Here is a 23,184-nt window from a genome sequence, read left to right on the forward strand (position 1 = left end):
ACTGAGTGTATCAAAATCAAAATTGATAGGACTGCCATCTTTTGTAGTAAAAGAATGGTCTTAATAGCTTCCAGGCCTCCTTTTGGCAATTTGAGGTGTCAATACCCTTGATCAAAAGTTAGAGATTGAAGTCATGTTAGCTGAAAAGTACAACCTTAAAGAATATACTGTTCTCTAACTGGGGACATGGTATTTAAACTAGTGGGGGTTAAGTCTGGTTGCAAATGCAAATTTAATTTACTATTTTTCTTCTCCCTTTAGTTGGCGGGAGCAGGCATGTGAAAACAGTGAAGGGTAACAAATATTAAAAATGTTCACTGGGTTATGTATATTAATTCGTTTTAGTTACATATTCGAGGGAAAGGAGGAACCAGTTTTGTTTTTTTTTTTTTTTTTCTGTTTTGAAGTAAACATTTAGGCTGAAACTGATAGTACATGGCATTCATGTTCAAGTTCCTGTTTTCTACCATAGTAGAAATCACATGAGTTAGAGTGAGTGATATTTCTATTATTTAAAATAATTAATCATTCAGTTTGATGTATAAATGTCTTTGAATTAAGGTTACTATGGGGATATACCGCAGTCTAGCAATGGGGTTCCGAACTAATAGATCTGAGGACCACTTGTAGATGGTTGTGTCCATGGGAGGAGCTGGGGAACAGCTGTAGATCACATCTAAAGTCGCTGCCACCTGCACACTTCATGCTTCATTTAATGTATTAATATTAACTAGGTTGAGGTGATGGTGAACTGTCACCAAGTGAACATTAGACATTAGAAGAAGTCTTAATATGCCAGAGGCACTCAAGTGTATTTTTTTGGAGGGGGGGTGTTTCCCCCTGTAACATCCAGTGTCCTCACTGAGAGATCAAATCTTTACAGTATTACTCATCAACAGAACAGGAAACAAGCCAGCTAGTTTCCAAGCATAAAAAAGCAAATATGCTTACCCCCACTGTATCCAGAGAGCATTCTTGCTAGATACTAGTTTTATGCATTAAAAGCTACTATAAGTAATTGCATACATCACCAATGTGTTCATCAGTTGAAAGCTGAAAATCCAGTCATCCAGGTTTGGCTTTCTCAATGCTGTATGCTTTTAAGAACTTGGTATCCATGGACCCATGAAATAACTTCTGTGTATTTATCATAAGATTTTCTGCCACTCATGTAAACTGTAATTGCAAAATTTTCATAACTTCCTATTTATTGCAAATCCAAATTCTTGCTTAAATAGCATACAGGCACTAGCTGACATAATCTTAATTGTCTATACTGCACCTTGGTTTTGCATTCATTTTCATTTCCATGGCCTGGTAGGCACCTACCACATCATAGCTACAGTCTGCCATCTTGCTGGTAAGAACCAGCATTAACTCTTTCAAGCAGCATAGGGCACCAGCTGAGGAAGACAATTCTTAATTTTCAGGTTTATGTGAATGAGTGTGTCATCTACATGTATGTGTGTGCAGTGACCTTAAAATCCAACAGAGGGTGTTAGATTGTGGATGATCCCACAATCCACCAGGGTGTTTGGTTCTCTGGGTGCTGGGAACCAAACCTAGGTCCTCCACAAGTGCTCTTTACCACTAAGCCAACTCTCCCGCCTTAGGAGGTGGCCTCCCAATTTGCATAAGCACCTCATGAAATGTTTTGATAATTTGCCTTGTTTTTCACCTAAGGATCTTGGCCACATATTTCCCTTAATTTATAATAAAGGGCTTTTTTTGTCCAGGAAAGTTATTTTCTACTGCATACTGGAGATAATTTGCATGATACTTCAAACATCTGGGGAGAAATGCCACAGATTTCTAGAATGATATAATTTCCACAAGTGGATTGATATGTTAGGACTGGCCCCTTGATATTCATTTATAATAGAAAAACTTAGGTGAAAGCTTCAAAATTATATACTATTATAAGAGGGAATTATATACTATTATAATTATAATATATAATAGTATATTAAATGATATACTATTATAAGAGGGAATGACATAAATAGTTCCATCTTATGTATAAAAATAAAAGATTTGGGGCAGCCACAATGTTTCAAAGCTACCTTGAAATCTGTTAGCTACTGAACATTTATTTTAAGATGTAGCTTTAATTACCATATGTAGCAGCACATTCATTTGGTCTCCTTTGAGTTGTTAAATATTTCCTCCTCCTAAGAGAAACATCATTTGAATGTTTTAGTGTCTTTGAACAATTAATATTCCTCAACTATACTATTATATAAAGCATACCTTTATTTAAATGCCATTTATGTTACTGTGCTCAAAAATTATTTCTACATGTACATTATCTAAAGCTTTGGGTTATTCTTGGTTCATTCTAAATGTAGGTCTAAAATTTGAATATTGAATTAGTTGACTTGCAAAATACTATTCAGAATATGAATTGTCTAATGAAGATGAGCCAGTCATTTCTCTGGCTTCTCTACATGAACAGTGACATTCCTGAACAAGGTCCATTCTCTTTGGAATGTTTGTAAATTACGTGGCATGGAACAGGAAGGTGCAGACTTATTTTCATAGATCATTAAAGTGGGGTTTCCTTTACAGTTTTGAATAATTCTTCGCCTTTAAGGTAGGGCTATAAAATGTTAGTGTCCTAAACCCCAGCAAAAGAAACGGAAGTAACCAGTAAATGTGCACAGAAGAGAAGCCCTTGGAGAGACAAAATGGCTTCACATCTGAATGGGAATTGCTTATTTCTGAGGCTTTATTCTTACAACTATCTTTTCCCTAAGTAATACCAGCTGATACAATGTCATGGCAAGGTACAAATATTAATTTATGGTAAGAAAGTTATTTATACTTCTTTAAATGGGCCAAAACAGTGATGGGTAGATGGTAGAGGTCAATGTGTTTTCCATCATTTGGTGTGTCCAGGCAAAGATTAATTTCCTGCATGAATGAGATGGGATTTCCTTCCTCTCTAGAATGATTTAGTGACTTTCATCAACACTTGTTTATCGTGTGTGTGTGTGTGTGTGTGTGTGTGTGTGTGTATTTTGTAGCTTGAATCTAATCTAAATACTAACAATCTCTCACATACAACAGTACTTTGATCTGGAATGTGTCTCAACAACACTGTTAAACAGGAATGTGATTCAGAATAAATGGGAGCTAGAGTAAGCCATCAGCTACAACATTCTACAGATTGTCCCCTTCATAGGGTTCATAGTGGGTGGCTGAGCAACCCTTGTATATAATATATTTGAAATTCATTTGTAAAGTATCGTCTGGAAAAAAGTAATCTCTGGATTTGTTCCTCATGAGATGATAAATTTGGGGCATCTGTGAGTTGAGTAACCTCGTTCATAGAGTTCTTCAGTAAATGTATACCCATGCCCCCAAGGATACTCCCTCACTCCATTAGCCACTGTGGGAAGATGATCTCTGGCATAAAGATTATTTGGAATACCTTTAGTAGATACTCCAAATAACATGCTTCTGACATAGCAATACACATTTATTTTTAATTTGGAAACAACAAACTCAATTTACAATTTAATCCTAGAATGTGAAAACAATTGCAGTTCAACTCTTTGATCTGAAGAGAAATAGTGTCGATTGCATCAGATGATTTACTGCTAGAGCTGGGCCCAACGCTTCTTGGTTTCTAACTTCCCATTCCAAAGCTGATACTCCCTTTTCTACATAGCCATGCATCTCACAGGAAAGTTCATTGATGGTGAATGGTAAGAATTTAAAGAGTCTACTCCTACTTCATTAAAGCATTTTCATAAAACTTACAATTTTAATATCTAGGGAAAGATGAGGGGAAGGCTTATGAAGCCCCGCCCTAGCTGAAGAGCTATGCCAGTTGATGGCTGTTGGGTAAGGGAGATTGCTCTTTGCCTTCAGTACTTGAGACTTCAATTGCCTGTTCATTTTCCAGTGGATGGCCTGTTCACACAAACCAGCATTTAATGGACTCAGTGACTTAAAAGAGTACATGAAGTTGGGAGGGAAGGGGTTAGGGGTATGAAAAAGTTAAAGGGAAAGGGCCCATGGGTTTGATCAAAACATACGCATGTATGAAATTCTCACGTTTTAATTTAAAAATTATATTACAGTGATTACATTTTCTACTTCTGGCATGCTGCTTATCTGTTCTTTGCTTTATGCAAACATGAGCCTGTGTACAGACAAACGAACTTTTAAAAATAAGTTACTTTTAAAGTATTTGCGATTTCAATGAAACACAAAGTCTTGGGGTGCTTCTTGGTTAATTTTGAACAAATATATTCTACGTATTAGAAGTGGTAGTGTTGTCAGTAATTAATATGCTCAGTAAAATGGGTAGCATTTATGGCTCTGAATATTTTAAAGTCTAACAAGAGAAGCATTTAGCAATCACAATGGGGCATGACAAAGTGTATTTCTCAGCCATAGTAGAAATCATTTAGTAAAACTGAAAACATTTTTTAGATTGATCTTCATTTGTATTTTAAGGATATGGGTGTTTTGCCTGTGCCTGCAGAGGCCAGAGGAGGGCATTGGGTCCCCTGGAACTAGATTTACAGACTGTTGTGAGGGGCCATGTCGGTGCTGGAAACCAAACCCCGGTCCTCTGGTCCCCTGCAAACCTTTATTTTAAAGATTTATTATTTAGTAATATGTATGGGTGGGTCTGTTTGTAAGCATGGGAGGGCTGGTGCCTGCAGAGGACAGAAGTGTCAGATCACCTGGAGCTGGAGTTGTAAATGATTGTGCATTGCCAGTGTGCTTGCTGGGAATAGAACTACTCTTACTGCCTACTCTTAACTACTGAGCCATCTCTCCAGCCCCAAACTAAACATTTTAAGTTAAGATTAAATAAAAGGAAATCTCATTTTTCTAGTCATACCTGAATCGAGAAAATAAGATTTCTATATGTTTTTCTTTGTTGGATCATTAGTTTCTTCTTACCTAATAACAGTCAGTTGTAAAGGCTTAAGACTTATCCAGAAAGTGAATTTTAATGAGAAAGATGATCAATTATGACTTTTCTTATTGATGTAGTTTAGCTATACAAGTGTTTAGAAAGTTTGTTATAGAAAGACTTCACAATGTGCCGATTCTGTAAATAACAAACGTTTCCCAACATGCTCCATTCCTATGATATTAAAGTCCTCCTTGCATTTACACCAGATTGGATATCTTTTTGTAGAGTGTTGCTCCCCCAAAGCAAATTGATTGTAGCAAAGCTTTAATGCTGTTCTTTAGGAAGGTCTTGTTTTCCTTCTGAGAGTTCATTGTGCCTTACTCTGGTTGTCATGGGAGAGCTGTGGAGACAACAGTGCTCTGTGAAGGACTGTGAACATTGGAGGTTCTGGACATTGGACCATTTAGATTTTGTTGATGGGAATTGTTCATAGGAAGGACTAGCCCCTTTTCTGTGATGCTCCTCCTCTCTTCTGGGAGCAGAAGGTGCTAAACTACCCTTCTGAGGTCCCTGGAGTTCTTGCTGCCCTTCTGACTTAGTCTATGATAACCTGTTTTCTGGAACAAGTCTATCCAGCCTTCCTTGGGAATGTTACAAGGCTGCCCTGCCACAAGTAGAAGAAAGGAATGCAGATTTCTAGCGCACCCTTCAGAATATGAAAGAGTAGATTTAATTTGTGAAATCTTTAGATATGTTTCACTTAAGACAGAAGACAAGCCAACTTAGAAATAGGAAATAAGAGAAAACTAAATGTTTGAGTAACATGAAGTCGGAGAGCAACAGCTTCTTCCATCACCTTGAGAATAACCAGGAGGAAAGAAACTGAACAAACATTTCTGTTAAGACAGAACTCCTTGTCTAAGACAGCTGTGAGGGAGAGGCTTCATTCACAACACTTGAGCTGTAGAGGGATTAAAATGTGAAATTTTCGTTAAGTTGCTCTTGGGCCTCTGTCCTGGGCTTTCTGAACGCCATATGAATTATTCTGCCTCAGGATTCAGTTCATCAAACTAAGTGGTCTTGTGACTTAGTTCATTCATCCAATCTCTGATCCTAGAAGAGGCTGCCTTCTGGAAATGAGGATTGGAATCCGTCCTAGGAAAACACTCAGTGAAGATTTTTCATCTCGGGTTAAAACACTTCAACTGTTGAGCTCACTTTTCTTCTTTTTAATTTTTTTCATTTATTTTACATACTGACCATAGTTCCCCCCTCCCTCCTTTCCTCCTGTTCTCTTCCCCCACCTCCCATCTTCCCCCGCCCCCCATCCACTCCTCCATCTCCATTCAGAAAGGGTATGGCCTCCCATGGAAGTCAACAAAGCATGGCACATCAAGTCTGAGGCAGGACCAAACTCCTCCCCCTGCATCAAGTTCCCAGCTCACTTTTTTAATAGGCAGTGTGTCCCTAACAAATGTCTTTACACCAACAGAAAGAAAAGAAAATCCCAGGCAGAAATATAAACTAAAATAAAGGGTCTGCCCCAGAACTTAGAAGGTATTGTATCAAAGCATCTTTGTGATTTTTAAATTTTCCAAATCCTGCAGCCTTTTTATTCATTAAGAAAAATAGATACTGAAAGTCTGAAGGTCTCCTTTCTCATTACTTGGAAACACATGTCAGCATAATCTGTCAGGACTCCATCGGAAGATGTTCAGTCAGTACCACGTCTGGTGGAGTGGGCTTAATATTTTCATGATTTTGCATTTGGTATTCATCAGAAACATGAGTTCATTCATCTGGGACTTGGCAAGCCAAGAAAAAGAGATTTATGTATTTTTTAAATTTTATTCTTCCGAACGTAGCTTGAAACAGTTTTCAAGTTTGATTTTTTATGGTTTGAAAAATACATTTTAGGTAAAAAGTAGTTTTAACTTACAAAGTAAAGTTAGGAGAATAGAGGCTGAAGGTTTACATCGACAGGGTGGAAATGGAAGCAGCAAAAACGAAGTAGCAGAACTCTAGAAGCTGGACCAGTTGTTCTAAGGTGTCTGCATGTCGAGGTCGCCTTGCAGGGCGCTCCGGAAAAAAAAAAAAAAAAAAAAAAAACTCCCCTGTAAAAATGCCTGTGCGGGCTAAGAGTGGCAAGATTGCTAAAGAGGCCAACAGGCTCTGCTCTCTACAGCTCCAAAGCCAGGGACAGAAAGTGGCATCGCCTTCCCGGCTGTAAGCGTCTGCCACCTGTTTGCGCCCGGCCCCCAAGGGTCGTTCCCGCTGCCTGAGACCTATTTTTTCCACCAAAGTCCACGGAGGTTCGAGTCTCCGATCCAGCCTGCCTGCGTTATCCCGCGGACTCCGCCAGGACTGGCCCGGCGGCGGCTTGGCCTCCGCAGGGACCTCCAGCTCGCGCCGCTCGCCCATGTGCATCCCCCTGCGTCCGCGCTGGTGCCCTCTGTCCTTCGCCGCCACCCGAGCTCGCTTTCCCAGTGCGCCTGCCGCCTGGCAACTCCCGGTGGCTGCAAAACCCGGGTTCAGAGTTTAAGATTCCCGCCTTGCACGCTAACGCCACCCTCCCCCACTTCAATTTTTTTTTTTTCTTTCCTCTTTTAACTTTCTCCCCAGCTGCGCTGTTGGTGCTAAGCGTTCGCCGAGGCTCTCTCCGCCATCTCTCCAGGTTGCATCTGGCGAGGATCCCGCGAGCAGCTCGCGGCGGCACCGGGGGTGCTCGCCCACGGGAGTGCTGCGGGGCGCGGCGCGGGGCGGGGCGGGGCTCGGGGCGGCGGCGCCCAGGGCGGGAGGAGCAGCTTCCGCACGGCGGAGCCCGGGCTCGGCAGCCAGCCGCTCCCAGCGTCGGCGGGCGAGCGGCGAGGCGATGGCAGGCGGGCGGCGCGCGCGGGGGACGGCGCCGGCGCGGAGCGCGCGGGCGGGGCCGGCTCGGGCAGCCCGGGTGCCGGACGATCTGAGGCGACGTGGCACCACCCGCCGGGCGGCGCCGCGGCGGCCGCCCGCGCGCGCCGCGCGCGCGCGGCGGTGGCGGCGGCGGGGCTCCTCCGCCCGAGGCAGTCGAGCTCCGCGCCGGGGGCGGGAGGGGGCGGGGAGCGCGCCAGCCGCGGAGAGTGGGGGGCGATGGCGAAGCTCAGGGTGGCTTACGAGTACACGGAAGCCGAAGACAAGAGCATCCGGCTCGGCTTGTTCCTCATCATCTCCGGCGTCGTGTCGCTCTTCATCTTCGGCTTCTGCTGGCTCAGTCCCGCCTTGCAGGATCTGCAAGCCACGGCGGCCAACTGCACGGTGCTGTCGGTGCAGCAGATCGGCGAGGTGTTCGAGTGCACCTTCACCTGTGGCACCGACTGCAGGGGCACCTCGCAGTACCCCTGCGTCCAGGTGTACGTGAACAACTCCGAGTCCAACTCCAGGGCGCTGCTACACAGCGACCAGCACCAGCTCCTGACCAACCCCAAGGTAAGGACTCGGGAGCTCCCGCCTAACGGTGCAGGTTCGAGGCCATCGTACGGGTTAGACCCCAGGGGAAGATTCGGAGCGTACTAATCTTGCTAGAAGGAGATAGGAGGCACTGGGTGCATGCACACATCTGTGGAGCTGCAGGGCTCCAGTCCTCAGGGTGCGTTTGCCCGCGGGGCGGTGGTACCCAGAGTCTCTCTGCAAACACTGATCTTAGCTGTTCTTAGGTTGGAGCTCCCTCCAATCCCAGGTGCAGCACCCACAGGACGGGTTTGCCAAACGCAAGGGGCAAAGAAAGTTAACTTTTCTTTTGAACATAGCCATGGGTTAGCGGGGACCCAGCTACTCCAGCATAAGGCCAACTAGCGCCTGAGCTTCAAACTGGCCTCAAGAAGTCCCAATGACGTGACATTTGAGAGGTTGAAGGGGTCTCATCGCTCCTTGAAAATCCTTAGGCTTTTTGCCTTTTAGTTCTAAACAGAGGTGTTTTAACTTGAGGTCTAAAGATGGGCTTTTGGGGGGTGGGGTGGAGGTAGGGATGGAAACCAATAGCAGTCAGGAATCCAGTGAGAAATTCAGATTAGGTTGAGTGTGTTTGGTGGGGGGCTTCGTGGGGTCCTAGCCACTCTGGGTGTTTGGGGACAATCGGGAGCAGTTGGAGAACAGTAAAAGTTACCAGAAATAGAAAGCCCTCGGTGAAATATACCAAGCAGCCCTTTCCTGACAACTTCTTTTGTTGTCACAAGCTGGAAAAAAAAATGAAAAAAGGAGGAAAAAATAGACAAAACCTGGTTAGGACTTGCGAGCTTCTGGAGAGCAGAAAGGGAGACTCAGAAAAGTTCCGGGGTGGGGGGGGGCACTTTTAAAAAAGCAGTGTCCTCGGTCCGTGAACTAATTGAGCTTTGTAGCGCTCCTGCTTCTGCAGGGGGGTACCTTTGATGGCTTTGGACTTCTGTGCGGCCAACTAAAGGTGTGTGTGTGTGTATATGTGTTTATTTAAGTTGCTGACTCTTTTTACTTTGTGAGGGCTACGCTAGAGGATGAGCAGAAGAAATCATGCCAAAGAAAATGGATTCTGTGCACCCAGAAACACGTTCTGTTAAATGTGACAAGATAAATTAATCTGAAACGGAATTAATATTTTAAACTAGCTCGCCATCGCTCTGCGGAGAAAGTCAAGAGTAGCTCGTTGATTTGGAAAGTTAGAAGTAATTACTCTTTAGAAATACAATTGACTCCTCGTTGGAAGAGTCTCCTGGTAATGCATGAAGATTTGTTTGCTTTAAATTTGAAGATAATAGGGAACAATTAATGTAGAAATAAACATTTCTAACACAGAATCTAATGTCCAAGCCCCTGAATGAGTCTCAGAGACTGATGTGAGTTAATCTGCTTAGTGCTTAGTAATCTAAAAAGAACTCTTGTGGTTTTAGAAAAACATTTTTTAAAAAAATCAGGATTAAATAAAAATATCTATTAAAGGTGTCAAGTAGTAATTTAGTGATTTAGAAGATACTCTGTAGTTTGTCATTTAGGAGTGGGCATAGTTGTTGAAACACCACTAATTATTCTTGAGATAGATTATTATGGGTAGCTTTAATCAATGTTATACATAGGTATATAAGTACATACTAATAGATGGTTAATATCTAATTTTAGCATATTTAGCATATATTTAGCATTAGAAGACAACTTCACAATTTCCAGGAAGGAACTGGCAACAGAAGTAAATTGGAATCATTAGGACATTGATTCTTAATTCACTTGAAAGTAATCATAATGTTTTATGTAATACTAAAGTTCTCTCTCTCTCTCTCTCTCTCTCTCTCTCTCTCTCTCTCTCCTTGTAAATAATCTCATTTTTCCTTCAGTGCCATTTAAGAACTTGGCAATAATTGCTTTGAAGAGGTACCAAGCAATATCTTAAGGAAGACAATCACAAAATTGTCAGAACTGGAAAAAAAAAAAAACGACATATTTTATGGTCCAGAAAGTGATGAATGACCTCTCAATCATTTTAGGCAAGGTTTCCTCTGCCAAATATACATCTTTGTCCAAATTATGATGTATTGTAGTATTTATAGAACAAACATCACTTTTTTGTCAATTAAAGTGTTCAATTTGGAAATTTTTGTAAGCATTGGGTAATGGAAAATTCAGTGTAACCAAAATACCATGTCAGAGTCAGGTGCATAATGAGATTTTGTTTCTGTGGTGTCCTTGCAACTAGACAGTCCCTGTTGCCTGGTCCCATTGCATATTGGTTACACAGAGCTGTGTCCTACCTACCTTACTTTTAATCTCCCAATCTATTCCTTTCAGGTCCCATTCACATCTCACATTCTTACCAAATTCAACTATCACAAGGAACTGTTAGGAAGTCCCTTCTCATGTAAATAGAGCAATTACTTTTTCCTGGAGTTCCCTAAAAGTATTACAGCCAAAGACAGGGAGGGAACAGATGTTACAGGTATGTAACTTGTTGAGCTGTGGACCTCTGAGGAAATGCTGACCTTCCACTAACAGTTCCTTTAGAGTATCTTTATTTATGCTTTTCATCAGTTCCTTATTTTCCAAGGGAATCACTGTGTCTAGTCACGGAGTATTCAAGTCGTCTAAGGTTTGGTTAAGGATATGACCCACTACATGGATTAACCATAGCACAAGCTTCCTCTGGCAGCTGCTCCCAACATTGTGCTGGCTCTTTGTGACTCACGTGTGTGTATGTGAAGCCCTCTGGTTCTCAACCTGGGAACTTTAAAAATAGATTCTTGTGCTTAGGTCCAATTTTCATGTGCGTTGATTTGGTGTTAGATGGGGCCTGAGTATTGTAGCTTCCAGAGTTGTGCAAGTGATGGTAATATGGATCCAAGAGATGAAAATTGTATCTTGGGAAGTGCACTCATCTGCTCTGCAAGAAAAGCACCCGACCTCAAAACGAATTCGCTGTGATTCATGTTTAAGTTTTCAACATAAAAGATGTGGATGCCACTGAATATAGAAAGGGGTATTGAAATAGGGACTAAGAGAAATTCTGAAGGGAAGGAAGGGAGTCATTTAAAACTTGTGTGTGAAGCTCATTTTAAATTGATTAGTTTAAATGAACGTGCACAGTTGTACACACTTGCTTTTGCTGTTGCCTACTTTGGATGGCAAAGAAAAGATGAATTTAGGTGTTGCCCTCTGCTGTGTGGCATGAGAGTGGGTGATTGGAGACATGCTCTGTGTTTAAATTTGTTTTGAAGGACCCCCCCTTTAAAAATAAAAAATGCTAAAAACAAAGACTAAGTGTTTCAAAACCGATACTTAAGGAGAGTAGAAAACCTTAACAGGGATGGAGAAAGGCTTTTATCCTGCAAAGCATCCTACAGGGTAGAAGCACAAATCAAGGCAATGTGGCTGCCAGTCACTTTAGCAAAGGACCTTCAGACCCACACTCATGTGCCCCATCCCCGAATATGCAAGGACAGCATGGCTTCTGAGGAAGTCCCTGAGCACTGGCCTGTGTGTTCAGCTTGATGTACTTATACTGTAAGGTGAAATCTGTGAGACCAGAGCTGCATAAAGACAAGATAAGTGGAGTTGTGCCAATACCTCTAGTCTTTATTTGTCCAAAAGAAATGGCTTTCTTTGGATTTTTCTTTGATGATATTGTTAAATAATATGTTAATTACATGTAATTATATATTGGTAGATGACAAATAGATACATTGAGAGAGAGAGAGAGAGAGAGAGAGAGAGAGAGAGAGAGAGAAAAAGAGAAAGAAAGAAAGGAGAGATAGATGGATGATAGATTGATTGATTCAATTGAGCTTCTGGTCCTTCAAAATCTATTGTGGCCAAGGACAGGGCAGAAACCTTCAAGACATATAAAGATGAGCTTTGTTCATTAGTAGTTAGTTGGTGCTATGTATATTGCCCTGTTCCAGACCAGAACAGAGATCAAAGTTCCTGCATTCACAGAGCTTGCATTTTGGTGCAGGAAACAGGCATAAGTAAATTTATAATGGAATTTCATGTAGTGATAGATTTTTAAAAGCTCTGGCAGGATGAGAGCATGGCTAGTGACAGAAATGACATGGAACTGCCTTTGTTGCATACAAGATGCTCACAGCAAGTGGGTCTGATGAAATGGCCATTACAGAGGCCAGAAGCTTTCCAGGGTCCCCAGAGACTAAAAGGACAGAGAGAAACAAGGCCCACAGCTCTTTGGAGAAAGACATTTATTTCCACATGCTGAACAGATAGCAAATGCAGAGACCCTGGGACAAGTGGCCACTGGGTCTGTTTGATGAACAGTGGGTCCAACAATGGGTGGGATTGGGCCACAGAGAGCCCGGCATTGAGCAGAGGGAGGAGGCCTTGGAGTCCTGGAGAGCAGAGCTTTTTGTTTATTATATACATGATGGTAAGGTCACTACTTGACACTGTGCAAAGCTCAGATATAATCTAATGACTTTTAAAGATCTGACCCATTCATCTGGCTGCTGGAAATAATGTGTGTGCATGTCTGCATGTGTGCTCACTTGTGCAGAGTGAGAAGTAGAGGCCAGTTTGGACACTGGGAGCTTTCTGAGCAAGAATGGGCAGGAGAGAGTGGTGGCCTGGGTCAGTGGGCACCTGTGGTTAAGATTTATTGAACTGGATATGACTAATGAAGGCAAGGGGAATTGAAGGTGGCCTCAAAGTGTTTGGCAAGCACAGCTGGGCCAATGGTGGTGCCTTTGCCAAAGAGGGAGGCTTCAGATAGGTGGATGTAGGTGAGAATCAAGGGTTCCATTTCACTTGTGTCTAACAGGCACAGAAACAAAAGTGAATCTTTGAGTTTCAGCCCCCAAGATGATGGCCTTACACAGTGGTTCTCAACCTTCCTAATGCTGCGACCCTTTAATACAGTTCCTCAAGCTGTGGTGATTCCCAGCCGTAATTTTGCTACTGTTATGTTAATATGTTATGTAAATCATAGTGTAAATATTCGATATTTTGCCTCAGAGGGATTTCTACCTGTAACCACTGGCTTAGCAGAAGACCTATAGAACGTAAGTAACCATCAAAAAAGGCAAAATGTCAAGTTCTATAGGGAGGCACAGATAGCTGAGATGGACATTTGTGGGGGAAAGTTAGGTAGAAAGCTTCACGGGAAAGGGGACACTTGCCATGAGAAGAGAGCTTTCATCTTGGAGAGGAAAAGAGGAATGAAAAAATGATCATAGGAGAAAAATATACTGCAGACGAAGCTTTGAACTGTGTGAGTGTGTGTTGGCTGGGGGTGTGGTAGGGGTGGAATGGGGGGGTTAGGGGATCTTCAGGTTGACTGTTATGGGGGGAAGGGGGAAAGAGAAATTGAGGCCAATAGTATAGTTACCTTATTTCCAGGAAGTGCTGGGTGGTCCCTCGGAAGGTCTGGGAGGAAGATCAGCCTTAACAATCTGTGTGTATCTTTGTTAGCCAGCAGGGGGCAATTAAGATAGGGAATCAACCAGGCAGATTAGGGGCAGGAAAGCTGGCCCATCAGTTGACAGTGTTGACTGCTCTTCCAGAGGACCTGGATTTAATTCCTAGCACTCTCAGGGCAGCTCACAATTATCTGTAACTCCAGTTCTAGAGGATCCAACACCCTCTTCTGGTCTGTCTGTACACCAGGCATAAATACAGGCAAGATGCCAATGTACATAAAATAATAGTAATTTTAATGGGAGATTATCTTGAAGTCTATATGTAGTCCTGGCGTAATTGCTAGGGTCTTTCAAAGTGGAACATAGGTAGAGAAGTCAGAGTAATATAGTTTAAGAAAGACACAACTAGCATTGACTAGTAGTTTTGAATCTGGCAGTGCCATGAGCTTCTGAATGCAGATGATTTCCAAGGCAATGGAAAAGGCAAGGGAATGGATTCTCCCAAACTCTGGAAAAGAATAAAACTTGGCTAGACTTTAGATGTCATCCCAGTAGACCTTCAGATGTTCAGAATCTTTTTCAAAAAAATTTATTATTTTATGTGTATAGGTGTGTTTCCTGTATGTATGTCTGTGTGCCTTTCTGCATGCCTGGAGCCTATTGAGGCAGAGAATGGCATCAGATCCTCTGGTACTGGAGTTACAGACAGTTATGAGCCATTGTGTGTGTTCTGGGAACTGAACCCAGGTCCTCTGGAACAGTAGTCAAAATCTAGAATCGAGAATCTTAGTGTTGGTAAATGTATATATTGTTTCGTTGGTGTTGTTTTGTTTGTTTGTTTTGTCACTAAGTTTGTGTCTCAGCAGCAAAACTCATTCAGAAACCGAGGGATGTTTCTACGCAGGTGACTAATATGGTCAGCCATTCCAGAATGCATCAGACATGGTGGTGAGACCCTGTGATTCTAACATTGAGGTTACTGAGGCTGAAACAGGAGGATGACAGGGTTGAGGCCAGCCTGGGTACCATAATAAGACATTGTCTCAAATGAAAGAATATATTGATTGCTCTCTTTAAGGTTTCGCTGTGTAACTCTAGCTGACCTAGAATTTGCTGTGTAGACCAAACTGGTTTCAAATCAGAGATCCTCCAGCCTCCAGCTTCCAAGTGATAGATTAAAGGCATGCCATACCCCACCACACACTTTGAAAACAATCTAATCTATGCATCCGAGATTGTTTTCCATCCACTTTCAGATACCATTATGAAAATCTCAATTTGTAAGGTTCTCCCAAAATCATATATTAGAAAAAACCCACAAACTAAAATCCAGAAGATTTGTGATGTTAAATTTTATTTGCAATTTGGGGGAAATGAATTTATTTTTTTGTCACAAACACCTCAGAACTGTAAAACTTTTTATGAGATCTTGACACATTTTTTTTCAAATGTTTTTTTTTTCTCTCATTCGTGAATGAAGATGTCAAGATTTATTTCCCCGGGGTTTTTAAGTTTTTCAGCCTTTAGCAGAATTGCATAATCAGCCAAGTTCCTAGATCAATTGCACATTTATATTACAATTAACATAATTACTCACAGGAAAACACTGAACAGAATGGTGTTTCATATTACATATGTTTCCACCCATTTCTCCTGCTGTGCTTTAGTTTTTCTCTAGAACATAAACCAGTGTGCAAAAAATTGCATTTTTGATTTGTAGTAGTACCCTCTTCAACTCTTAAAAATAACCTGTGTTATAATTGCTAATCATTACATTTGTTGTTTTACTGTTATTTTGTCAGTTAATGAATTCAAATTAGTTTATATGTTTTTAGAATCCAGCCCACATTAGGTGTCACCACAAATGGATCTGTTACCAAATCACAGGCAAAGAGTGTCTGAGTTCTACTCTTACTGCAGTGGGGTGCATGGACTGTGAAACTTTTATCCAGTATCCGCTGAGGAAACAGGAGGCCCTTTTAACTGCTGAGCCGTCCCTCCAGCCCCAGACACAGTTCCCTTGTGCTTCAGTTTCTAAATACCTCTTCACCAATTTCCACATGAACAGTCTGTTTCATCTTCCAAACTGCTGTTTTTCAAAGTGTGGTCAGCATTCTAGCAGCATCAGCACCATCTGTGAACTTCATAGAAGTGCTCATTCTCTGGTCTCAGCCTAGAGTCTATCCAAGATTTAATACCTGGTGTGTAGCTCAGTGCTTGCTGCTTGCTCAGCATGGACAAGTCCCAGAATTCAGTGTACCATAACACACACACACACACACACACACACACACACACACACACAGACACGCACATGTACAGAGTGAGTGAACAAGAGAGTCAATATATAACAGATAGTTCAAATGAAAGAAAAAAGAATGTAAATCTGTAGAACAAAATTTCTAAATAGGTATTTAACTAACGTGTGTGTGTGTGTGTGTGTGTGTGTGTGTGTGTGTGTGTGTGTGTAAGAACATCTATTAAATGTAAATGGACCATTTACCCCAATTAAAAGATAGGGATTGCTAGTCCAGAAATTTCAAAATCAAATATAGTCTGTTTTTAGGAGTAACATATTAAAAAACAAACAAACAAACAAAACGAAACAGCACGTGGATATTGAAAGGAAAATGTGGGGAAATATTTACCACACTAATAACAGCAACTAAAAGCATAATTTATAATAGCAGCAAAGTGGAAACTACCAAATATTCATTCACTAATGAACGGACAAATGTGCTGTATTTATACAACAGGAAATTATATGACTATACATAAGAATTAAGTGAACCACAAAAATATGACAAGTTTAAGAAGCCAACTGAGCTGGACGGTGTTGGCGCACACCCTTATTCCCAGCACTTGGGAGGCAGAGACAGGTGAATCTCTGTGAGTTTGAGACCAGCCTGGTTTACAAGAGCTAGTTCCAGGACAGCCTCCAAAGCCCCAGAGAAACCCTGTCTCGACTCCCCACCACCACCACCAAAACAAGCCAACCAAAGTTCTTTGCCACAATTTGCCATGATCTCTGGCTTCAACAGTGCTTGGACAGAACCTGGCACTGGATCACTACCCTAGCTTGCCACTCAAAACCAGCAGCTCTTTGAAACCTCCAAGCAGTGGCCTCAGACTGCCCCACAGCCTCTGAGCATTTCTCTTAGCCTCTGCCATGATAGTCCAGCTCCACCGCCCCCCCCATTCCTGAGCAGAAAAAGATGAACTACCAACAAGACTGGGAGGGTGTCATCACCTACTAGATTAGCTTGGAGCTCCCCCCCATCTCTATCTGTGTCTTACTAATTGGACCAGGATGGACTTTGCCAAATCTTTCCTTTCAGAAGTCATGAGGAGATAGAACTAATGAAGGTGCAGAACCAATGAAGCAGCCATGTCTTCCTGCAGTGTACCAAGAAACCAGACCATGACCACCATGAGAGTGAGCTGAAGACCAGGGAGTGTTTGTTATCCTTGGGAAAAGTATGAGCCAGTCACTACTGGAACCAAACCAGTAGTGGACAAACCAGCCACAGACAGAAATGCTCCCCACTTCTGAGACTTTATTGAGACTCAATACCTGAGTGAGGGGCGAAATCCATCAAAGAATTCAGTGGCCACAGAACCAATTTGTGCACAATGGGAGCCCCTGAAGCTGACATAGAATGAGTATCTCCATGACTAGCTCACAGTGGGAGACAGTAATGAGGAGGATTAAGCTTCAGGGTGTAGAGTGCCCTCTTTGGTCACCATGGCAACATATGCATATTGGAATTATCGTTACCCTTTCTGTAAGTTGTACTGGAACATCCACTGAAATTCTTGAATTTGTATCACTTTTAAAAAAATAAGTATTGTGCCTAAAACTAACAAAAATCCCAACAGACAAACAATTACAAAAAAATAAGTAAATAAATAAAACCAAATACCAAACCACAAAAGGCTTTATATCAATGTTCCCAATATTGACTTCTGTATTGTGAAGACTGAACGTGAGTTAGCAGAGACATAAAATATTTGATTATGATAGTTAATAGGTACAGGTGTATTTTTGGTATAGTAAAAAAGTTCTTAAATTGATTATGGTGAGATTATGGTGATAGTTGCCTCACCGAAGCTACCAAAAATCATTAAATTGAACACATTGAATGGGGGAATTAAATGGTGGGTGAGTTGCGTTTTTAATGAAGCCATTACACACAAAAGAATTACTATTTTGTTTTGCATAATTTGTGAGGATTTTTACTCAGTAGATGATTCTAAAATTGTCATATTATTTTGGCAGAAAAAGACTTAAAATAGCAAGTTTCTAAGTAAAAATTGCTGCGGAGCTGGTGAGATGGCTCAGCAGGTGAAAGTGTTTGTGGCACAAACCTGAGGATCCAAGTTCAGTCCTTGGGTCCTTCAGTAAAAGACAAAAACTGGCTCCCAGAAGTTGTCTTCTGACCTTTATATGTGCTCTCATAACATATACATGTCCCCACACACATCATAGATACACACAATGACAGTAAGTTAAAATGCATAATTTGCTTGGAAATTTTGTGTAAGTAAACCCAAACATTAAATTTAAATTACAATCTTATTGGGATATACATAGTTTTAAAGTTACAGAACAAAATAATAAATCATTAAGTAAATATAAACATTTAGATAACTTTTCAGGGTGAATGAAACTTTTCTAAACATAGAATCAAAGACAGAAATCATAAAAGAATACACTGTTGTTTTTAATTACATAATAGGGAAAGACTTACACTTTAAAAACAGGTTGAAGTTTAAAGAAAAATGACGAATTTTAGAGAATGTTTGCACAACTGTAGAAAAATGATTCAAAAGTCAGTAAGAACTCTTGGCAATAAAAGACCATCCTTTCAACAGAAATAAAATGTGTGCATGGGCATAGATAATCCTATGAGGATTACTTGTGGCCAGACAAGTGAAAATTCTGCATGATCTTAGGATTGTCCAAAGATGCTAATCAGTATTCGAGGATCGTGGAAGTATTTGGAGCTTTGGGCTGGAAGATTGATTAGTGCTTAAAGCTTAATGGACTGTTCTATCAGAGCATGGAAGATTAAGACTCTAAGAGCCACGGAGGCAACGGAGGGCCAGCTTGTGGAGGTCTCCAAGGGAAGTTTGAGAGTCCCTCCAAGACTGAGTTCCCTTAGGGACCAGAACTGATAGAATGGATGTATAGTAAAAGGTGGTTTATTAGCACGGCTTACAGGTTGTGGTCCAGATAGTCCAACAATGAGTGTCTCCTGGCAGAAAGGCCAAGAGTCCAGTAGTTGCTCAGTTCATGAGAGTGGATGTCTCCACAGTCCCAGTCTGGTGCTGGAATCTGGGAGGATTCCTGGAGAGCTGCTGGGTTTTAGGCTACATTGGAATCCGGCTGCAGTAACGGGAGAACTGACCAGTGAGAATGAGAGAAAATGGCAAGAAAGCCAAGCCTCCCTTCTCCCATGTCCTTTTATGTGGGCTGCCATTAGAAGGTGTAGCCAGCCTTAGAGCGAGCTTTCCCACCTCGAGTGATCTGCTTAAGAAAACCCCTTTCAGCTCTGCAGAGCAGATTTGGATTTAGTGGATTCCAGATGCAGCTATGTTGGCAACCTAGGGAAGCTGTCACCATGAGCCTGGAGAGATGGGTCAGCAGTGACGAGCACTGGCTGTTCTTCCACAGGACTTAGGTTCGATTCCCAGCATCTATATGGGAAGTCCAATTCCAGCAGACCCGATGCCTCTTTGGGTGCCAGGCACACACACAGGTGGTGCACAGACATGCATACAGGCAAAATACCCACACACATAAAATAACTATAAATATATACACATTTTAACAGACTCACACTTATATGGTAGAATAGTATGCATTAAATTTATTGGAGAAATGTTTTTTCATAAAATTATTTTTATGAAACATTATTCTCAAAAGTAGGTTACAAAACAATATGCTTCATATTTTAAAATATAACATAGATGCTTGTGGCTTTGTGTATTCATACCCACACCACTAATTTTCGATCTATTTAAATCTCTTTCCATTATACGTGGTTTTTACTTTACCTCATTCTTTTAGCTACTAATGTATATTATTTATCAATAACTAACAGGGGTGTAACTTCAGCTGAAAAAATATGCAAGAGGATATGAGATTTGACTTAGAGTATTTGTGTAAATTTAAAGTAACAAGGAAAAAGAATCTTTTTCATCCGTCAAAACTGGCTATAGACTTCATGTACTCTTCATAGGATCTATATTCCAGTATGAGAAAAATAAGCTTCAGTGAGCAATTGCACATGAAGATGAGTTGAGGATGGTGGGGGTGCAAAGAGAATATGCACTGGGAGAAAGAGCCATTTGGTTTTGAAACTTGCCTGCATGAGATTCCTGCTTTAATCTTGTAAATTTCTATTTTGTGTATGAGTAAGCTAGTCTACTTACTAACCATGGGTAACACGGTGTTTTAATGACCCATATTGAAGCATATAAACCTTACTACGACCCAGCAACGAACTAGTGGTATCTCAGAAGGAGAATGGTCATTTGACAAAGAAAGAATGGTTCACTTCATACCACCAGAACCTATGGGGGCTGCACATGCGTCTGATGCCAGCCTCTTCCAACACTATTGGAGGTTCAGGGCCATACAGGAAAGTGGAGGTGGCTTCCAGCTCTGTGGCCTGGAGCAGGTTTTTCTGCTCTGCTGCTACTAAAGCTGGCAGGGTTATGGGTTCCTCAGTAAATGGGTCAGAGTAGCAATCTGAAGTGTTTATACAGGTTTTATCATTCATTTAAAGGAGCCCAGTAAGCTTTGTCTTTGAGTGAACAGCATAGCAATTAGCTCTCGTTTGGGAGAAATACCCATAAACTGTTTAGACCAGTAGACCCCCGGCTCATCACTGATGTGACAGGCCAGTGGATTTCTACTCTCTTGACACATTTTCACTTTCCTCAGGAATCTAGGACACTCGGTGCTTCCTGCTTTCTAGGCCCAGGCAGCACAGTATCATGACCACACGGACAGTGTGAGGTTGTGTGGGTTTCAGAGGTTCAGGTTCCTGTAGATAGATCATAACAGAGCTGATGCGCTCCTGAGCAAGACAGTAAAATTTCCATCTCTGTGGGCTTTCAGTCCACAAAGATGGAGAAAGATTTGCCTGATAAAGAGTCATAGAATAGTCAGAGGTAAGTTGATTTGATCTAGTAGACTGTGTCTGAAGCAGCAGTGAAAGCATTGGTGTCACATGCCTTTAATCCCAGCACTTGGGAGGCAGAGGCAGGTGGATCTCTGTGAGTTTGAGGCCAGATTGGTCTCCAGAATGAGTGCCAGGATAGGCTCCAAAGCTACACAGAGAAAACCAAACCAAAAAAGGAGGAGGAGGAGGAGGAGGAGGAGGAGGAGGAGGAGGAGGAGGAGGAGGAGGAGGAGGAGGAGAAGATAGAGTCACCCCGGGTTGACTTAACCTTACAATGGTTCTCCAAAATTTGGCCTTCAGAAACTAAACAGACAAACTGAATATAGACACTCCAGAACATCCACCCACTCCTTTAGTTTCTGTGATTTCCTAAGGGATGCAGAAGTAGTTTATTCTTTTCCTGTTTGGGCAAGGTCTGTCTTCTTAGAGAGCCATCCACCATAATGTCCTTACATCCGTGGATAAGGAGATCAAAGACTGGAATAGGGCAGTAGTGGTCTGTAACTCTTCATTCTGTACATCTACATGTGGGTAGCAACCACATTTTCAAGGTGTTAAGAAGCAAACAGGAAAATTTGTGGACTCTCTGGCTTATCATGACACAAACCCAACACAGAGCCTGTGTCCAGTGGTACTGTAAGCACCTGCCATTCCCTGCTCTGCTGGTGGTTCTGGTCAATGTCTGCATGGTTCACTAGGGGGAAAGTCAGGATATATTCAGCTGGTGCTACCTGAAGTTCTGCCACGGGGTCTTTTCTCAAAGATAAGCATCCCACCCCCATCCATTCAAGCAGTTTTTGGTCTGGGATAATATGAAGAAGTGTATCTTCCATTGCGCTGGCGCTAGGGCAAAAGGCAACATTTTAACATTTAACTTTAGGGATATAGATAAAAACAAAGCAAAATGAAAACAACCCCCCCCCAAGTCTGACCATCTATTTTGCTCTTATTGAGTTCTGTAATTCATTAATTATTGTCCAATATCCCTGAAGATCAAGTTGGTTTTACTCTCTTCACAAAATCTGTGGGTCAGGAATCAGACAGCACAAGAAAATGGTGGCCTGTTTTCCATGGTATGTGGGATCTCCATGGAAAGACTCAAAGCCTGGATGTGGGAGTCCTCTGAATTCTCATTTGTTCACCTTCCAGGCAGGTGCTGTTCTGTGTTGACTGGAGACCCCAGTCTCTCTACATAGAAACCTTGCAGTGTTATACTGTGTTAATTTGACTTTCCATTCGGAACTGTGTTTTGCTATCAAGGACAAGCGTTCTGAAGAGATGCAAGCAGAGAAAAGCCACACCTTAGCATTTCTGTTGTAGTCACTGTCACAGCCACCATCTAGGAAGATGAGACAGGCACTCCACCCCTGTGTCTTTCAGTAGGGGAGTGCCAGCTGCACACTGAAAATGTGTGGATGAGATGGGCTATATAGAGAACATGTGTTCTGTCTGCCACAAATAGGAGCAAAACATTTTTTCATCATCATCTCCCTCTATCCTCATACTAGGGGACTGATCGAGGGCTTGTTAGTCTCCTTCATGCAAACATGGTGGTCATAATGTTTCATGGAATATGCACCCACCCATGCATGCATTAAATCGTGTCCCTTGCCGTATTCAGTAATTCACTGTGCCCTCAGAGAGGCTGCTTGAATGTGTCCATGAGTGTTAGAAATTTTGTGTTTCTTTTTCCCTGTTCAATATGGTCATAAGACTGTTGGCTGTCTCCCAGAGGAATCATTCCAGGGCTTGAACCCAGGGACTTGTGCTTGTTGAACTCACACTGTGCCACTGGGCCACACCTGAGGCCTTCCTCAAGGACTTGGACTCATGACCGTAAGCTTCTGAACAATTTTTACATATCCTAGCATGATCATCATTATTAAGACCTATTGGACTTTATCCAGATTGAAGTCTCTTGTTCTGGTCTGGCTACCATTTAGATTCAGCATCTATTTTTAGCAAATACAGGGTGTTTTTATTTTCTAATGCTAAGACTAACTGAACTGTTTTCTCTTGAAGTGGAATGTCATTCTGAACTTTCCTGAATTTTAATAACCACCAGTGTTAGCAGTTTACGACAATCCAAAAGTTAAATGGGTATTATTCCAAGTTCCCGAAAAGCAGCCGTAGTCACAGTGTCCTAGGTGGTTGAGTGAAATCTTCCCGGTAGGAGTTTACCCTTCACAGCAGCTCCTTGGTAAATACCAGGAAAATGTGGACATTTTCCAGTGCCATCTCCTATGTCCCTCTC

General features: G+C 41.9%; 1 protein-coding gene across 1 annotated transcript in view; it reads left to right on the forward strand.

Moving 5' to 3' along the window:
* Positions 1–8,005: 8,005 nt before the first annotated feature.
* Positions 8,006–23,184, forward strand: part of Kcnmb4 (potassium calcium-activated channel subfamily M regulatory beta subunit 4) — a 56,826-nt gene continuing 41,647 nt past the window's right edge. The window contains exon 1 of the mRNA XM_027392372.2: positions 8,006–8,341. Coding sequence (XP_027248173.1) covers positions 8,006–8,341 — 336 coding nt within the window. The remainder of the gene's footprint in view (positions 8,342–23,184) is intronic.

The sequence above is a fragment of the Cricetulus griseus genome (assembly GCF_003668045.3).
Source record: "Cricetulus griseus strain 17A/GY chromosome 1 unlocalized genomic scaffold, alternate assembly CriGri-PICRH-1.0 chr1_0, whole genome shotgun sequence".
Taxonomy (NCBI): domain Eukaryota; kingdom Metazoa; phylum Chordata; class Mammalia; order Rodentia; family Cricetidae; genus Cricetulus; species Cricetulus griseus.